General features: G+C 38.0%; 1 protein-coding gene across 2 annotated transcripts in view; it reads right to left on the bottom strand.

The window, feature by feature from the left end:
- Positions 1-18330, bottom strand: part of LOC133618575 (neuropilin-1a-like) — a 240567-nt gene that overhangs the window by 34881 nt on the left and 187356 nt on the right. For both annotated transcript variants that reach the window (XM_061979069.2, XM_061979068.2), the window contains 4 exons: positions 14918-15073; positions 14690-14834; positions 7556-7731; positions 7252-7407 (listed from right to left, as the gene is read on the bottom strand). In XM_061979069.2, coding sequence (XP_061835053.1) covers positions 7252-7407; positions 7556-7731; positions 14690-14834; positions 14918-15073 — 633 coding nt within the window. The remainder of the gene's footprint in view (positions 1-7251; positions 7408-7555; positions 7732-14689; positions 14835-14917; positions 15074-18330) is intronic.

Below are 18330 nucleotides of genomic sequence, written 5' to 3'. Positions count from 1 at the left end.
GCTCCCAAACAAACAGCTCATAACTGTGAATCGGTTCTCACAGTTCACTTAAAAGAGCCGTTCAAAATACATGATTTGTTCACAAATGTCACATCTCTAACCAGAACCAATTAGACATGTTTTGAGCCACATTACATTTGTTCTCACATGTAACTAGGCAAGCAAAAGCTGAAAAATAGCCAATATGTTGGCCTTTTTTCAGTATGTGGCCCTCAGTGGAAAATGTTTGGACACCCTTAATTTATGTGTCCATCTGATTGTGGAGATTGAGGACAATGAGTCAGAATCAGTAGGATGCAGGCAGCACACTGCAAAAAGTGAAATCTAAGTAAGATTAAATATCTCAAATAAGGGTGATATTTGCTTATTGTCTGTCTGATAAGATACTTCTTCTCACTAAGCAGATTTTATGTTAGAGTGTTTTACTTGTTTTAAGGGTTTTGGTCCTAAATGATCTCAGTAAGATATTACAGCTTGTTGCTGAGATGTTATGACCTATATTGAGTAAAACATGCTTGAGACTAAAATATCAACTGATGCAAAGCTGTGTCATCAACACTCACAAGAATACACCTGCTTTTTTAAAGTAATCATTTCTTATATCAAGCATGAAAAAAATAAATCATGACTTTGACGCAATTGTGTCTCATAATTAAAACAGATGACAGCCCAATGCTGTCTTATTTTTAATGAAACAATAGAAAATATGTACTCATATAGTAGTACAGTTGGCACAGTACAGTAAACTGACAGTTAATATTCAAACATGTGACATTTCTAACAGTTTTGAACAGAAATTGTTCATGCACATTCAGATAAATTCTTCAAAATGGCAATAAAAAAAAATTTGGCCAGGGGCCGGGCTGTATATATGCGCACTAATTGACTGAAAAAGCACGCACTTGGCGCGATGATGTCATGTTATCGATGGAAAAATGCATTTTTAGACCATATGATTTGCCTGAGCGGCTAGGAGACCCCGAGAGTAACAAGCGGTTGCCTTCCCATTAAGAACAATAAATTAGTTTTTAGTATAAGTTTGCTGGTTTCAAGAAATGTAATGCCGAGCGCATATCATTAAGTCAAGATAATGGCACTAGCACTTACTTAATTTAAGAATTTTTTTCAACATATTCAGCAAAAAGGTCTTTTTTTTTTTTCTACCAAGAAAAGTGCACTTGTTATTAATGAGAATATACTTATTTTAAGGTATTTTTGGGTTCATTGAGGTCAGCTAATTTTACTTGTTTTGGAAAGTCTTGACAAGCCAAATTTTTTTGTTCTATTGGCAGATAATTTTGCTTAGTTCAAATAAAATACCCCTCATTTTTTTTTTTTTTTTAATTCTTGTTTTTGAACACTGACTTTTTGCAGTGCACACATGAAAATAGTAAGATGCTAAACATTAATAACCTGTAAGGTGCTGTTCCACATAAAAGTACATGCACATGCTCACATTAGAGTATATGGACATTTTGTGTGTGGAAATGGATGAAACATGTGTCTCCCTGCCTCAACAGCCAACAGAGGAGATTTCCACAGGTTTGTCTGCAGTAAAGCAGCGGGAGTCAGCCGACTGAGCTCCCTTCCTACTCCGCCATCTGGAACGTATCGGAGAGGATACTGCACCAGAGGGGCGGGCCGAGGAGAGGAAGCCATGGGTCTTGAAAGCAATGACATGAATTTCCTCTCCAGGGTGAGAATCAAAGTTGCTCCAGGACCCGTGGGCCTTTTTGAAGTTGTCTTATTGAATCATATATGCTATTTGAACATTCCTGACTCTTACAGTGCCCAAAAAGCACCTGTCAATCAAGCTACAAACACACGGCCAACAGACGATAAAATTGTAAAGAGTGAGGAAAACCATGACTGCAATTGGCTGACAGAGAGTAACTGCTAATAAAGTGAGTCATAACAACAGCAAAAGCACAGAATGTTTGCCAACAAATGACTCAACAAGAAATACTTTACCGCTTTACCTCATTTGTCATTTCCTGACATGCTTTAGTCACACTAGTCGTTACCTTTGCTTGCATTTTGAGTGACATTGCAACAAACAAGGCCGAGTTTGACATGCACCTGGGGATAGGCTAATTGGCAACACTAAACTGGTCCTAGTGTGTGAATGTTGTCTGTCTATCTGTGTTGGCCCTGCGATGAGGTGGCGACTTGTCCAGGGTGTACACTGCCTTCCGTTCGAATGCAGCTGGGATAGGCTCCAGCCATGGGGGATAAGCAATAGAAAGCGGATGGATGGATGACTTTATATTCCAGTGTTTCCCCTAGTTTTACAGTTTTTTGGGGCGGGGGGCACAAGCAATCCTTGGTCCATGGTTAAGTGTGAGTTCCATAGTACTGTCGAATTTCGCTGATTCCTCGAAAATAGCTACCAGTAGCGTAAAACAGTGATTAAACCGAAAATGTAAGCTACATTAGGGATTCCTAACCTATTCAAGCTTGGGGCCCAACTTTTTTACTACAGAGGGGCCCATTGCACAGTCAAATATTAATCGTGAATTAAAATTCTTAATTTGGCAATACTGTGTGTCACGACGTGGACTTAGGAGCAGCTTGCTGCGAGGCTTTTGCGGCTCGCTGCGAAGAATGTTTTCCCGTGGTGCAAGCGAACCAGACTGGACATGGCGTGGAGGTAAATACATGATTTAATTTAACATTAACAAAAAGTGTAAACAAAAGGCGCGCACAAGGCGGAGATACAAACTTGGCTATGAAAACAAAAACTAACACGTGGACAGAAACTATGGACATAAAACAAAACTACACTTACTGTGAGCTGAAAGAACAGCATGAACTATGAACAAGCATTGAAAGTCAGTAACCATGGCATGAAGTGAGCAATGTCGCCAGGCCGATTCCCTGGCAACTGTCGGCTTAAATAGTCGTGACATCATTAACACAGGTGAGTGAGTCCAAACAAATGACAGGTGAAACTAATAAGTAACCATGGTGACCAAACAAGGGAGCGTAAACAGGGACTAAAAGAGTCTTAAACAACCAGAAATAACAAAACAAAACATGACCACAGAACATGACACTGTATATATGTTTCTTAAATAAACTGTCAATAAAATCAAAGTGCAAATGAAAATACAGCTTCACCACTTTAGTCATAATTTTTGCGCTTCAGACACTTCTCTATGACTTTAGCTCCAGACTTCTTCTGCTTGTTTGATATTGTCATGACTGCTACAAGTGGTGTAAAATTGTATTATAACTGAGTACCGCTGCGAACCATACGGACCACAGCTGAGAAACAAGTATTTTTTGGCGGCCCTTTTCAAACACTGAGCTACACCATTGTTTGTGTCAATGTGAACCTCCTCACGCTGTATTTGTTTATCAGAGGTATCCAAACTTTTTGACTTAACATTGGGTGGTGAAGTGAAGTGAGTTGTATTTATATAGCGCTTTTCTCTAGTGACTCAAAGCGCTTTACATAGTGAAACCCAATATCTAAGTTACATTTAAACCAGTGTAGGTGGCACTGGGAGCAGGTGGGTAAAGTGTCTTGCCCAAGGACACAACGGATGGCGGAAGGGGGAATCGAACCTGGAACCCTCAAGTTCCTGGCACGGCCGCTCTACCAACCAAGCTATGCTGCCTCAACTAAATTTTTTGGCCGAAAGCCGACTGCATGTAAAGTATCTATCCATCTGTATTTGTACATATTATAATAATATAATGGATACATAATTAATATACCGTATTTTTCGGACTATAAGTCGCAGTTTTTTTCATAGTTTGGCCGGGGGTGCGACTTATACTCAGGAGCAACTTATGTGTGAAATTATTAACACATTACCGTAAAATATCAAATAATATTATTTATCTCATTCACGTAAGAGACTAGACGTATAAGATTTCATGGGATTTAGCGATTAGGAGTGACAGATTGTTTGGTAAATGTATAGCATGTTCTATATGTTATAGTTATTTGAATGACTCTTACCATAATATGTTACGTTAACATACCAGGCACGTTCTCAGTTGGTTATTTATGCCTCATATAACGTACACTTCAGCCTGTTGTTCACTATTCTTTATTTATTTTAAATTGCCTTTCAAATGTCTATTCTTGGTGTTGGGTTTTATCAAATAAATTTCCCCAAAAAATGTGACTTATACTCCAGTGCGACTTATATGTTTTTTTCCTTCTTTATTATGCAATTTCGGCAGGTGCGACTTATACTCGGAGCGATTTATACTCCGAAAAATACGGTAATTGGGTACTAAGAGTATGTGAAAGTTCGACTTCCAACTTTTTTACTTCTTTGACAACGTCCTTACGGTTTTGTAATCAATCAGAAATATCAAGCAGCTAAAATGCGCCAAATATGGTTAAGTGTGGAGATTATTTTGCATTTACCACCATGCTTTGTAATTGATTTAAATAGGAGTAATTTAGATTTTTTTTTACGGTGCATGGACTTTATTTAGAATGTCCACAAAGTTTAGGGATCAGGTTGTGTTATGTGTGACCATGTCTGTTGACATTTTATGATGGTTGCATCTTTTTTTTTGCACCATGACTAGGGAAGGTTGTTTGCAATGGGTCATATAAGTATGAGCTGCAAATGCCTCAATTCAGAGCATAATTAAAGGTTATTGATGTGAATTACTCATGTTGTCCACTAGATGGCGACAAAACAGCAGCATCAAATTTGGCAAACTATTAAAGTGTTTTAAGATTCCCTATTACGGGCCAAATTGAGGATGTTGGTGGGCCGCATTTGACCCTCGAGCAGTGGTTTAAACATGACTGGTCTACATGCTTACTGTCCATTTATATACAATGTGAACTTTCTCGAGCTGTATTTGTCTACATGCTTACTACTGTCTGTTATTATAAAATGTGAACTTTCTCAAGCTGTAATTGTCTCCATGCTTGCTAGCCAGAAGATACAATGAAAGAAACAGTTTAAAATCACTACTTGTACTAAGGCAAATTTGAAAATATTTGCGTTTGTGTACATGCTCAGTAGCGTTGGGTAGCAGACATCGACAAAAACACTGCGATGTATGTCTTGTTTTTGTCTAAATTGGAACCTATATTGTAGACCCGTACCTAAATTATAGTAAAATGAACACCAATTGTAAGTCACACTGTACACAACATATAAACTTCAATAATAAAAAGAGAACAACTCCTTACGTTGCAAGATAGGGAGAAACTTAGGTCGAGAAAGTGTCAATAACGAGACCAATACGCTGTTTAGTTATCACTGTCGATTTCATAGGACCCGATCCTTACATGTGTTTAAAGACACAACCTTTATGCTTCATGATGGTCGCGACAGTCGATCAGCTTAGACTAGGGGTGTCCAAGCACAAGGAAAAATCAAAAGATGCGAGGGGCCATTTTGATATTTTTCATTTTTACCAAAAAAAAACAGCCTGCATGTAAGCTTTTTGTTATTAGTATCAACATTTCTATGTTTTTCTTATTACATTACACGTGTTTGATCTTTTATTGCATTTTCTATGTGTTCTTTTTTTTAGTAATAGTGTTTTTAGAGTCCGCCGCGGGCTTTTAAAAGATTAACTGTGAGCCGCAAATAACTCCTGGTCCGCACTTTGGACACCCCTGGCTTTGACCAAGCATGTAACCAATATTTATTTTTCCACTTTCCTTGCATTTCACCACGTCTAATTTCCCTTCACTTTTCTTTTCTTTGACACACTGCCACCAGAATTATGCCTCACGTATAGGAGAAATATAATCTTAGAGAAATATAATCTGAGAGAAAAATTTAATTTAAAACATTTGTATGCACGTACAACACTTAAGACCTTCAGTATAAGTGTATGTGGAATTAAATTATGGAATGGATTAAGAAAAACAATCTAATATGATCCACTTTAAGAAACTCTTCAAACTTAAAGTGTTTACAAAGTACAAAGAAGAAGAACCATGATAAACATTCTGAATTTATTTCATCCATCCATTCATTCATTCTCAAAATAATCTTACTCATCTCATCATATGAAATATAACTTACTTCACCAATTATTATTTATTTATTTATTTTTATTGTGATTACTTATGGAGTAGATTGTGAATAAATTGAGAACAGGAAGTGAACAAAAGTTTTAGCAACTGTTATGTAAAAGAAAAGGGGTAGGATTAAATAAGCTCTGCTTCTATTTACTCCTTTTTGAACATGTTTAAAAGAGAAACTGGAAATTGTGATGTATCATGTTGTATGCTTGCATGTTCGAAATAAACTCAAACTCAAACACGTAATGCGAGACATCATCACGGAAAGACAGAAAAGACCAAAAGTGACGTTCTTGCACTGTATAGAGTCGGATCTGAGCCGTTGTGGCTTGTGCAGCCCTTTGAGACACTTGTGATTAAGGGCTATATAAATAAACTTTGATTGATTGATTGATTGATTGATTGATTGATTGATATAGCGACGTACTATGTATTGTTCCGTCGTGCGTACTTAACTAGTTATCTTTTGCTTTTTGCAGAGTCTTAATAATTTATGGGTGTGTGTTTGCAACAAGATGTGCCATAACACAAGGACCCTTTGTATAATGGTCGTGGTAAAAACTGCATTACAGCACATGAGTCTGTCTGCTGGTGTACACATTAAAGTAAGAAAATGATTTAATGTCAACAAGCGCTACCTTCACTTTTAGGACTATAAGGCGCTCCGGAGTATAAGTCGCACCGGCCGAAAATGCATAATAAAGAAGGAAAAAAACATATATAAGTCGCACTGGAGTATAAGTCGCATTTTTTGGGGAAATTTATTTGATAAAAGCCAACACCAAGAATAGACATTTGAAAGGCAATTTAAAATAAATAAAGAATAGTGAACAACAGGCTGAATAAGTGTACGTTATATGAGGCATAAATAACCAACTGAGAACGTGCCTGGTATGTTAACGTAACATATTATGGAAAGAGTCATTCAAATAACTATAACATATAGAACATGCTATACGTTTACCAAACAATCTGTCACTCCTAATCGCTAAATCCCATGAAATCTTATACGTCTAGTCTCTTACGTGAATGAGCTAAATAATATGATTTGATATTTTACGGTAATGTGTTGATAATTTCACACATAAGTCGCTCCTGAGTATAAGTCGCACCCCTGGCCAAACTATGAAAAAAACTGCGACTTATAGTCCAAAAAATACGGTACATGAAAATGAATAATAACAACATGACAACAGATGTACAATCATAAACGTGTCTTTCAGTGGACCAACCTTGGGCTTGGTGGTGTTGTCCTCGTTCACAATGATCCACTCTTCTCCGTCCAAACTGTGGCCCATCTTGAACTTCTTCATGAAGACGTTCTTGTCGCGGTGCTTCCCCCCCTGAATCACCACGCCGCTCACCATTTTCTCCTGGCCCAGGTCCACCTGCCAGGTCCGGCATCAAGGGCGACACAAACAATCAGCGATTGAGGCTGCAAAATGGCAATGGTGTCTACTGCACGTTTATGTCGCTTTAATCAAATCAAGGTCGATGTTGGGAAAAATGGAAGTAATGTAGAATATTGAGCTTCACCTGTAGCCATTCGTTCCTGAAAGGCTGTTTGGTCTGCTGGCCCGTCCAGCCAGACCGCCCAGTCAGTAAACGAACATTTTCAGCCACCCAGCCTCGGTCGGAGTAAGATGAGGCGCTGATCTGAGCATCTGAGATCTGACCGGACACCATACCGAGCATTCCGGAACATGGATAGTCTGGACAGAGACAGCAAGGAGGGGAAATGGAGATGAACAATATGCTTCAGTATACTTAATATCTCGACCACAAGGAAAACAAAAGACAACACACAAAGACTTTACTTTTAATCTAGTCACTTATTTATTACTGTTTTTCACCTATTTCTTTTTTTCAGCGCTCAATTAGATTTTTTTTCTACAAATTCACATTTATTCACATTCCTATCGGACAATCGTGACACTTTAATTCGGGCTGCATCTAACAACTATTTTGATAGTAAACTACCGTATTTTTTCGGACTATAAGTCGCTCCGGAGTATAAGTCGCACCTGCCGAAAATGCATAATAAAGAAGGAAAAAAACATATATAAGTCGCACTGGAGTATAAGTCACATTTTTTGTGGAAATTTATTTGATAAAACCCAACACCAAGAATAGACATTTGAAAGGCAATTCAAAATAAATAAAGAATTGTGAACAGGCTGAATAAGTGTACGTTATATGAGGCATAAATAACCAACTAAGAACGTGCCTGGTATGTTAACGTAACATATTATGGTAAGAGTCATTCAAATAACTATAACATATAGAACATGCTATACGTTTACCAAACAATCTGTCACCCCTAATCGCTAAATCCCATGAAATCTTATACGTCTAGTCTCTTACGTGAATGAGCTAAATAATATTATTTGATATTTTACGGTAATGTGTTAATAATTTCACACATAAGTCGCTCCTGAGTATAAGTCGCACCCCCGGCCAAACTATGAAAAAAACTGTGACTTATAGTCTGAAAAATACGGTAGTTATCGACAATCTTAACGATTCGTCGACCAATTCACACATAATCAGTGGGTCTAACTTAGCCAACAACTTTTAAATTCAGCTTGTGTTATTTTAGGCATGCGCTTACAAACAACAAAAATGACTAATTCATTCATTAATATTTATTTACAGTGTAGCTTTGCTGCTCATTTGGCTGTTATAAAGATACAATTAACTATTAAACTTGTGTTGATTTAAAAGCAAGGACAGGGACAAGCGGTAGAAAATGGATGGATTGATGGACAGGCAAAGTGTTAAAAAAAGTATTTTATGTAAAGAAAGGACGGTTAAAACAGCAGCAAGCACAACAAAAGATAAACAAATAAAAACATAACTTGCTTAAAAAGAAACAAGCACTTTGTGATTTGATTGATTGATTGAAACTTTTATTAGTAGATTGCACAGTACAGTACATATTCCGTACAATTGACCACTAAATGGTAACACCCGAATAAGTTTTTCAACTTGTTTAAGTCGAGGTCCACTTAATCAATTTATGGTAAATGAATGATGATGTTTAAGAAGCTGCACACTGGTATATTATTTATTACTGATGAACTCTTGGCACTTTTATCAATGTAATAGACGCAATGTATGGAATTGTGTCATTGGTTACTTTGTAACACACAAAAACGGTGTGACAATGTCACGACTATTGTCAACAAATTCATTTGTCGGCGACAAATTTGATTGTCGATATTTGTTGACAATGTCGACGAATACAGAAAGTCACCAAACAAATGGGAACATGTAAACAGTGTCAACGTGTTAAATGAGATTTGAATGCATCCATAATTGCTCAGAGATGGTAAAAGGTTAGAATTAAAGGGGTCATATGATTTTTTTTCTGCATTCAAAACACTTCCTTGGGTCTACATAACATGTAATGGTAGTTCTTTGGTCAAATAGTTTTGCATGGATTGCATAGATTTTGTTTTAAAGACCATCTTCAAGCCATTTTTTGACTGTCCTTTCAGAATGCGCTATTTTGTGGGCGGCCAACCTCCCTTCGACTGTGTCTCCACCATGTTGTAGGTTTTAGCGCTTCCATATCGAGTCTACTGACAGATATACGTTAGAACTATACGCTACTTAGGGGCTAGAACTTTGGACTGCAACTGAATAAAAATGGTGGACTTGCACAAAGCTCTTCGGGTAAACCTCTACCATATATGGAGATATCGGCTTATGTAACAAAGGCAAAATACGTCACTAAAGTCTCAAATTCCAAACGGCTTGTTTGGAACATGTTTTGAAAGAAGGCAAGATTGTTAAATAAATATCTCCGCCATGACTCGATGGTTTGATTAAAAATGTTCAGGTCTTATGGGGGTCCCAAATACACAAAAACAGGTATCAACAGGTAAGAACAGTTGTTTTTGCATAATAGATTCCCTTTTAAATCAACTCTGCTTTTTACTACTCCTTTTCTGTCATGATGACTTGCTTGTGTAAGTGTAAACATGTGGCCTGAAACAAACAAACAAAAAAAACATGACTATGTTTGGAAAACGCCTCCATTTGGTGTTGTCGTCGAGACATAAGACCCGTTTGCAACTACGTGCACACATTTTACTGGAGGGTTAGAAGTCAATAAGCAGCAAGTATCAGAATCACTGGAACATGTTGGGAGTTGAAAGCGTCATCTCAGGGGTGTTTGACTCCGACAGACTTGCTGGCTGTTGTAGGCGATGCTATGTGCGACCTGGAAGCTGCGATACAATCTGTTCAACAGAACGGCCCGCCTTCTTTCTAGAAAATCACATAATTTTTGTGTGTGTGTGGATTGTACTTATAATAACTGAAGGAAACTAATGGTTATTTGAAGACACAATCGCAACACACTTTAAGGATGTTATTGCCATTAGAGATATGTTTTTTTCAGCGCCAATAACGATACCTTTTATTAGTAGTCAAGGCGACCGAGAAGCGATAGTTGGAGCCGATATTCATTTGCAGTAAAATGTAGCTAAACATAGTATACGTCAGTAAAAGCTGGACAATGCTTTAAGCGTTTTTTTAACATGATTTTTTAGGAAACATTGGACCATGTTTTATGCAGCGCTAATGTTGTGGTTAGTTCAGCATTAAACAACATCAGGGGATTTCACAAACACCTTTATTACAAACGTACATCAGTCTAAGAGGAGCATTAACATTTGCATTTCAAAATATGGGATATCTCCTAGGAAAATAGGTCAAATATGAGATTTTCCTACATCCCAATAACTTGCTATAGATAATCAATTTTATAGGAGTTTAAGGATTTAATACATTGTAAGGTTTCCTTGAGAGGAATCCTGAAATATTGGTTGGTTGGTAAGTTGATGTTTATATTTCAACACGTATACAGTTTTAAAATGATATATAACATACTCTAATATTTAAATTTCTCTTTACAAGTCCAAAACGAAGTAGAAAGAACCAAAGCGTATTTAATCCTACCTCTTTTACAAACCCAGTTTCCATATGAGTTGGGAAATTGTGTTAGATGTAAATATAAACGGAATACAATGATTTGCAAATCATTTTCAACCCATATTCAGTTGAATATGCTACAAAGACAACATATTTGATGTTCAAACTGATAAACATTTTTTTTTGCAAATAATCATTAACTTTAGAATTTGATGCCAGCAACACGTGACAAAGACGTTGGGAAAGGTGGCAATAAATACTGATAAAGTTGACGAATGCTCATCAAACCCTTATCTGGAACATCCCACAGGTGTGCAGGCTAATTGGGAACAGGTGGGTGCCATGATTGGGTATAAAAACAGCTTCCCAAAAAATGCTCTGTCTTTCACAAGAAAGGATGGGGCGAGGTACACCCCTTTGTCCACAACTGCGTGAGCAAATAGTCAAACAGTTTAAGAACAACGTTTCTCAAAGTGCAATTGCAAGAAATTTAGGGATTTCAACATCTACGGTCCATAATATCATCAAAAGGTTCAGAGAATCTGGAGAAATCACTCCACGTAAGCGGCATGGCCGGAAACCAACATTGAATGACCGTGACCTTCGATCCCTCAGACGGCACTCTATCAAAAACCGACATCAATCTCTAAAGGATATCACCACATGGGCTCAGGAACACTTCAGAAAACCACTGTCACTAAATACAGTTGGTCGCTACATCTGTAAGTGCAAGTTAAAGCTCTACTATGCAAAGCGAAAGCCATTAATCAACAACATCCAGAAACGCCGCCGGCTTCTCTAGGCCCGAGATCATCTAAGATGGACTCATGCAAAGTGGAAAAGTGTTCTGTGGTCTGACGAGTCCACATTTCAAATTGTTTTTGGAAATATTCGACATCGTGTCATCCGGACCAAAGGGGAAGCGAACCATCCGGACTGTTATCGACGCAAAGTTCAAAAGCCAGCATCTGTGATGGTATGGGGGTGCATTAGTGCCCAAGGCATGGGTAACTTACACATCTGTGAAGGCACCATTAATGCTGAAAGGTACATACAGGTTTCGGAACAACATATGCTGCCATCTAAGGGCCGTCTTTTTCATGGACGCCCCTGCTTATTTCAGCAAGACAATACCAAGCCACATTCATTACGTGTTACAACAGCGTGGCTTCGTAAAAAAAGAGTGCGGGTACTTTCCTGGCCCGCCTGTCTCCCATCGAAAATGTGTGGCGCATAATAAAGCGTAAAATACGACAGCGGAGACCCCGGACTGTTGAATGACTGAAGCTCTACATAAAACAAGAATGGGAAAGTATTCCACTTTCAAAGCTTCAACAAATAGTTTCCTCGGTTCCCAATCGTTTATTGAGTGTTGTTAAAAGAAAAGGTGATGTAACACAGTGGTGAACATGCCCTTTCCCAACTACTTTGGCACGTATAGCAGCCATGAAATTCTAAGTTAATTATTATTTGCAAAAAAAAAAAAAGTTTATGAGTTTGAACATCAAATATCTTGTCTTTGTAGTGCATTCAATTGAATATGGGTTGAAAAGGATTTGCAAATCATTGTATTCCGTTTATATTTACATCTAACACAATTTCCCAACTCATATGGCAACGGGGTTTGTAAGTTCATAAGTCCATAACAATTACTAACACACATGTTCAATTCCTGTTCACAATTTGTAACACAATTTCCATCAATGATTTCTAAATGGTATGATTGATATGACTTAATGATTTCTAAATATGGCAAACATTTAAATAAAACTAATTCTGGGATCATTCATGTAGCCTGACCCAGAAATGAGCCGCTGAATGATCTTCTTTACCTGTTATATACGTCTCCAAATTGTCAATTTACACCAAGTGTTGATTTTTGGCAGTGATATATTTTCCGTCATCTTCATGTCCATCCGTCTCTGTCCCGTTATTTGATTAAATCACGGATCATGATAACTCGCCGCACATCTTTTAATGAGCCCATGGACGCTGCGAGTGTTGGGGGACAGAAGCTTGACGTACGATCATTGCGGTGGTGAAAACACACAAAACGGGTGTTAGAAGGAAGGAACGCCAGGAAAGAAGGACACAAATTGGAATTCCCAGCAAAAAATGGAAGTTCTGGAAAGTACTTGTAAGGAGATAAGACGTGTTGTCGGCAACAGCACCCCAAAAAAAGAAAGAGAGGGAGGGTGTGTGTGTGTGTGTGTCTGTGTGTGTGTTAAAAAATTAAATATCGGCTGATAACGATAAAGGAAGGCCGACATTGCTATACAGTCGTGGTCAAAAGTTTACACACACTTGTAAAGAACATAATGTCCTGGCTGTCTTGAGTTTCCAATAATTTCTACAACTCTTATGTTTTTGTGATAGAGTGATTGGAGCACATACTTGTTGGTCACAAAAAACATTCATGAAGTTTGGTTCTGTTATAAATTTATTATGGGTCTACTGAAAATGTGAGCAAATCTGCTGGGTCAAAAGTATACATACAGCAATGTTAATATTTGGTTACATGTCCCTTGGCAAGTTTCACTGCAATAAGGCGCTTTTGGTAGCCATCCACAAGCTTCTGGCAAGCTTTTGGTTGAATTTTTGACCACTCCTCTTGACTAAATTGGTGCAGTTCAGCTAAATTTGTTGGTTTTCTGATATGGACTTGTTTCTTCAGCATTGTCCACACGTTTAAGTCAAGAGTTTGGGAAGGCCATTCTAAAACCATAATTCTAGTGTGATTTAGCCATTCCTTTACCACTTTTGACTTGTGTTTGGGGTCATTGTCCTGTTGGAACACCCAACTGTATGTATACTTTTGACCCAGCAGATTTGCTCACATTTTCAGTAGACCCATAATAAATTTATAACAGAACCAAATCATGAATGTTTATTTTGACAAACAAGTATGTGCTCCAATCACTGTATCACAAAAAAATAAGAGTTGTAGAAATGTTTGGAAACTCAAGACAGCCATAACATTATGTTCTTTGTAAGTGTATGTAAACTTTTGACCACGACTTTACGTCAAAATGACGATAATTGGTCAATGTAGTTGACACTCACTTTAATTAACATTCAGCTACACACAACAACTACACAATCTAATGTCATTTAAAGCTGCTACAGACAGTTTTTGTGTTTTATGTAACTACCAAGGCAATAGATACTGCAAAAAAAAACAATATGTCATTTTTGTTCCTTTTAATTAACTTTTTTCTCTTTATAATGTCCCCTTAATGTGATGATTTTGTCTTATGACATTTTGTGGTTATTTACCGTATTTTTCGGACTATAAGTCACAGTTTTTTTCATAGTTTGGCCGGGCTCCAGTGCGATTTATAAATGTTTTTTTCCTTCTTTATTATGCATTTTCGGCAGGTGCGACTTATACTCCGGTGCGACTTATACTCCGAAAAATACGGTACACACTCTCATAAATGATTAAAGGGAACAAATAACATTTGCACATTGGAATTAATATTTAGGTACAAGACTTACACTTAGAATTAACTTAAATTGCCGTTGTAAGAACAAAACTCGTTCATAGACCGAAGTACCACTGCACTACTAATAACCACCATGAATTGATTAACGTGGACCCCGACTTAAACAAGTTGAAAAACTCATTCGGGTGTTACCATTTAGTGGTCAATTGTACGGAATATGTACTGTACTGTGCAATCTACTAATAAAAGTTTCAATCAATAAAAAAACCATCACTGTGGCTACCTGATATTCTGCAGCCGTAGATCTCAAAGCGCATGCAGATGCCTTGCTCCCAAGTCATGGGCCGAATGCGGATGTAGCGAGCCAGAGTCTGCTTGGGCAGGAAGGCGCGAGCCTCATCAGTCGGGTTGTGGTTCCCTGGAAAGATCTGCAAAAAGAGAGGACACAGGGGCATTATTGTCTTGGTCGAGGCAGGACTCTTGTATTGGATGTCAAGTAGCAAATGATGACCTTCTGCTTGGGGCCCTCCTTCACCGTCACCCAGTCCTCTCCATTGGAGCTCAAGTCCACTTTGTAGGATTGGACAAAGTAGTGCTTCTTGGTCTCTTTGGAGATGGCCCCTTGTGTGCCGATGGCTGTGATGAATCTTAGGAAGCCTAAATCCACCTGTAGAGCACAACAACAAGTTGTAAAGATTTAGCTGAATTCTAATATAAATATTTTTTACTCGCACGACAAAACAAGCTGTGTTTTCAAATAGGGATTCAAAAAATAAGAATACGATCATGTTTCATACAGAATTTGTTCTCCTTCCGGCCTCACGGGAACAAAAGGTAACACCTATTGTACATAATGAACCAATAAAACAAAGCTGATGTAATGGCGAGATGTTTTCTGTTCGGACTCATCTGTGAGTTTTCAGGTTACCCTTCTGAAGAAGACTGCAGCTGAAATATGTCAAGGTAAAATCTACATCTACAATACCTAAATCTTGACTAAATACACGAAACTGAAGATATATTCAATAAGAAGACATAATGGACCTATTTGAACTATCAAAGGGGAACTGCACTTTTTGGGGAATTTTGTATATCGTTTGTATCCAAGTATCATCCCTGCAGGACAAGGAATAGCTAAACATGCTTCACCACACACTGTAGGAGGATACAATAGCTAACTGCTAAAAACAACATAGCACTCCTGAATGCAAACAAAACAGTGGATTTTTACAAATATCGATTGCTATGATACCAAGTCCAAGGGCTGCATCTAGTTGATACTACAAAGATTACATCAATATTTTTATTGTCACAAAACATTAAAAAAAAAATGTAATTGTACATTTTTTAAATGGTTTATAAATTCAGGAAATACGTCCCTGAACACAGAAGTACTTTAATCATGACCAATGTATGATCCTGTAACTACTTGGTATCGGCTCAATACCAAAATATGTAGTATCACCCAAAACGTATGCAAAGTATTCAACAACAGAAGAATAAGTGCTTATTACACTTTAACAAAAGTGTAGATATAAATATATATATATATATATATATACTTTGATATCAGTACGTTTACCAAAGTATTGGTATCCGGACAACCGTATGTTGTGAGTAGAGATGTCCGATAATATCGGACTGCCGATATTATCGGCGGATAAATACTTTGAAATGTGATATCGGAAATTATCGGTATCGGTTTCAGAAAGAAAAAATGTATGACTTTTTAAAACGCCGCTGTACGGAGTGGTACACGGACGTAGGGAGCAGTACAGAGCGCCAATTAACCTTAAGGGCCGGCCCAATCACATAATATCTACGACTTTTCACACACACAAGTGAATGCCATGCATATTTTATCAACAGCTATACAGGTCACACTGAGGGTGGCCGTATAAACAACTTTAACACTGTTAAAAATATGCGCCACACTGTGAACCCACACCAAACAAGAATGACAAACACATTTCGGGAAAACATCCGCACCGTAACACAACATAAACACAACAGAACAAATACCCAGAACCCCTTGCAGCACTAACTATTCCGAGACGCTACAATATACACCCCCTGCAACACCCTTCCCCCCCCACCTCAACCCCGCCCCCCCAAACCCGCCCACTTCAACCTCCTCATGCTCTCTCAGGGAGAGCATGTCCCGAATTCCAAGCTGCTGTTTTGAGGCATGTTAAAAAAAATAATGCACTTTGTGACTTCAATAATAAATATGGCAGTGCCATGTTGGCATTTTTTTCCATAACTTGAGTTGATTTATTTTGGAAAATCTTTTTACATCACAACAAAATTAGGCATAATAATGTGTTAATTCCACGACTGTATATATCGGTATCAGTTGATATCAGAATCGCCAATTATCGGACATCTCTAGTTGTGAGCATCATGAAAAATAAAGATGGTATCTTTGAACAAGTAAAAAGGATCTGCTCCTATGAAATGAACATCGATAACTAAGTTACGTTAAAGTTAAGTTAAAAGTTAAAGTACCAATCATTGTCACACACACAATAATGGTGAAATTTGTCCTCTACATTTGACCCATCCCCTTGTTCACCCCCTGGGAGGTGAGGGGAGCAGTGGGCAGCAGCGGTGGCCGCGCCCGGGAATAATTTTTGGTGATTTAAACCCCAATTCCAACCCTTGATGCTGAGTGCCAAGCAGGGAGGTAATGGGTCCCATTTTTATAGTCTTTGGTATGACTCGGCCGGGGTTTGAACTCACAACCTACTGATCTAAGGGCTTACACTCTAACCACTAGGCCACTGAGTAGGTGTACTAGGCCACTGAGCAGTGTAATGGTGTCCTTATTGACACTTCCTGTCTCTCCCTCAAATGCAACACCCCATCCAGTGTGCAAGATACCACAGGTATTGGTGTTTCATTTAATTCTTGTATATCATCTTTATATTACAGTATTTTGTATGTACTTCATGTGTTCCGTGTACAGTGTGACTAATTTAAATGTTGATTTAGCTATAAGACTTACACTCAAACTCCACGTACATCGCCGTCGTAGGAACTGAACTCTTACATGTTCTAAATGAATTTAATTACATTTTCTCACCAAAATGAATACAAAACACATCCTTAGAAAGGTACCAAGCTTCACATGCAGACAAACAACAGTCTGACGGTAAGAGTGCAGGATGCATGCACGTCTGTCCATTAGGAGACGGCGAAGACTGAAAAGAAAAGAGATAAAAAGTACTTCCTTTCACACTTTTAAGAACATTTCCTGCAAAAGCTCTCCTTTCAGTCTTTGCTTACTCAAAGAGCCACTTCAATCTTTGAGGTGAGGCGATGACAGTTTTTAAAGATATTCATCTTTTTGTGTGACACCCATAATTGTTTCAACAACTTTAAATGGAGCATAAAAAGAGGATTTAATGCCTTCAACCATTATGCAAAAAAAAACCGTTTCTTACATATTGGTACTTGCTTTTGAATCTGCATAAGTCCCCCAAATTTGAACTCAAACCTGTGAGGCATTTCTGAGATATTGATAAAACAATCGTGCCTTCCTTTATACTTCTTAACGGTCCATTCGGAATTTGCTCTGACTTTTGACGTTTTCTGACCTGATGGTAGGAATTTATCCATCCATCCATTTTGTACCGCTTGTCCCTCTCGGAGTTAGCCATTTATAATTTATGTAGGACCGCGTGTATTGCAACATGTCCACAATGAAACCCAATAAAGACAAATGCTCTGTTGTTGGTTGGCTTTAACCAGCACAAGTCACTACACTAACTTTCAGTTTAATCTGAAGTCAACAATGCCTTACTTTTAACTTTTTTGATTTGTGGCAATGTGCCTTCAACTGTGAAGAAGTCGCTTCGAGTGTGTGTAAAGAAGAGTCCTGCTTCACCCAAAAACCTTGGATTTTCCAAAAAGCTACTTTTA

This window comes from Nerophis lumbriciformis, linkage group LG19 (genome assembly GCF_033978685.3).
Source record: "Nerophis lumbriciformis linkage group LG19, RoL_Nlum_v2.1, whole genome shotgun sequence".
Lineage (NCBI taxonomy): Eukaryota > Metazoa > Chordata > Actinopteri > Syngnathiformes > Syngnathidae > Nerophis > Nerophis lumbriciformis.
Note: the sequence above shows the minus strand (reverse complement) of the source record. Positions and strands in the feature narration are given on the sequence as shown.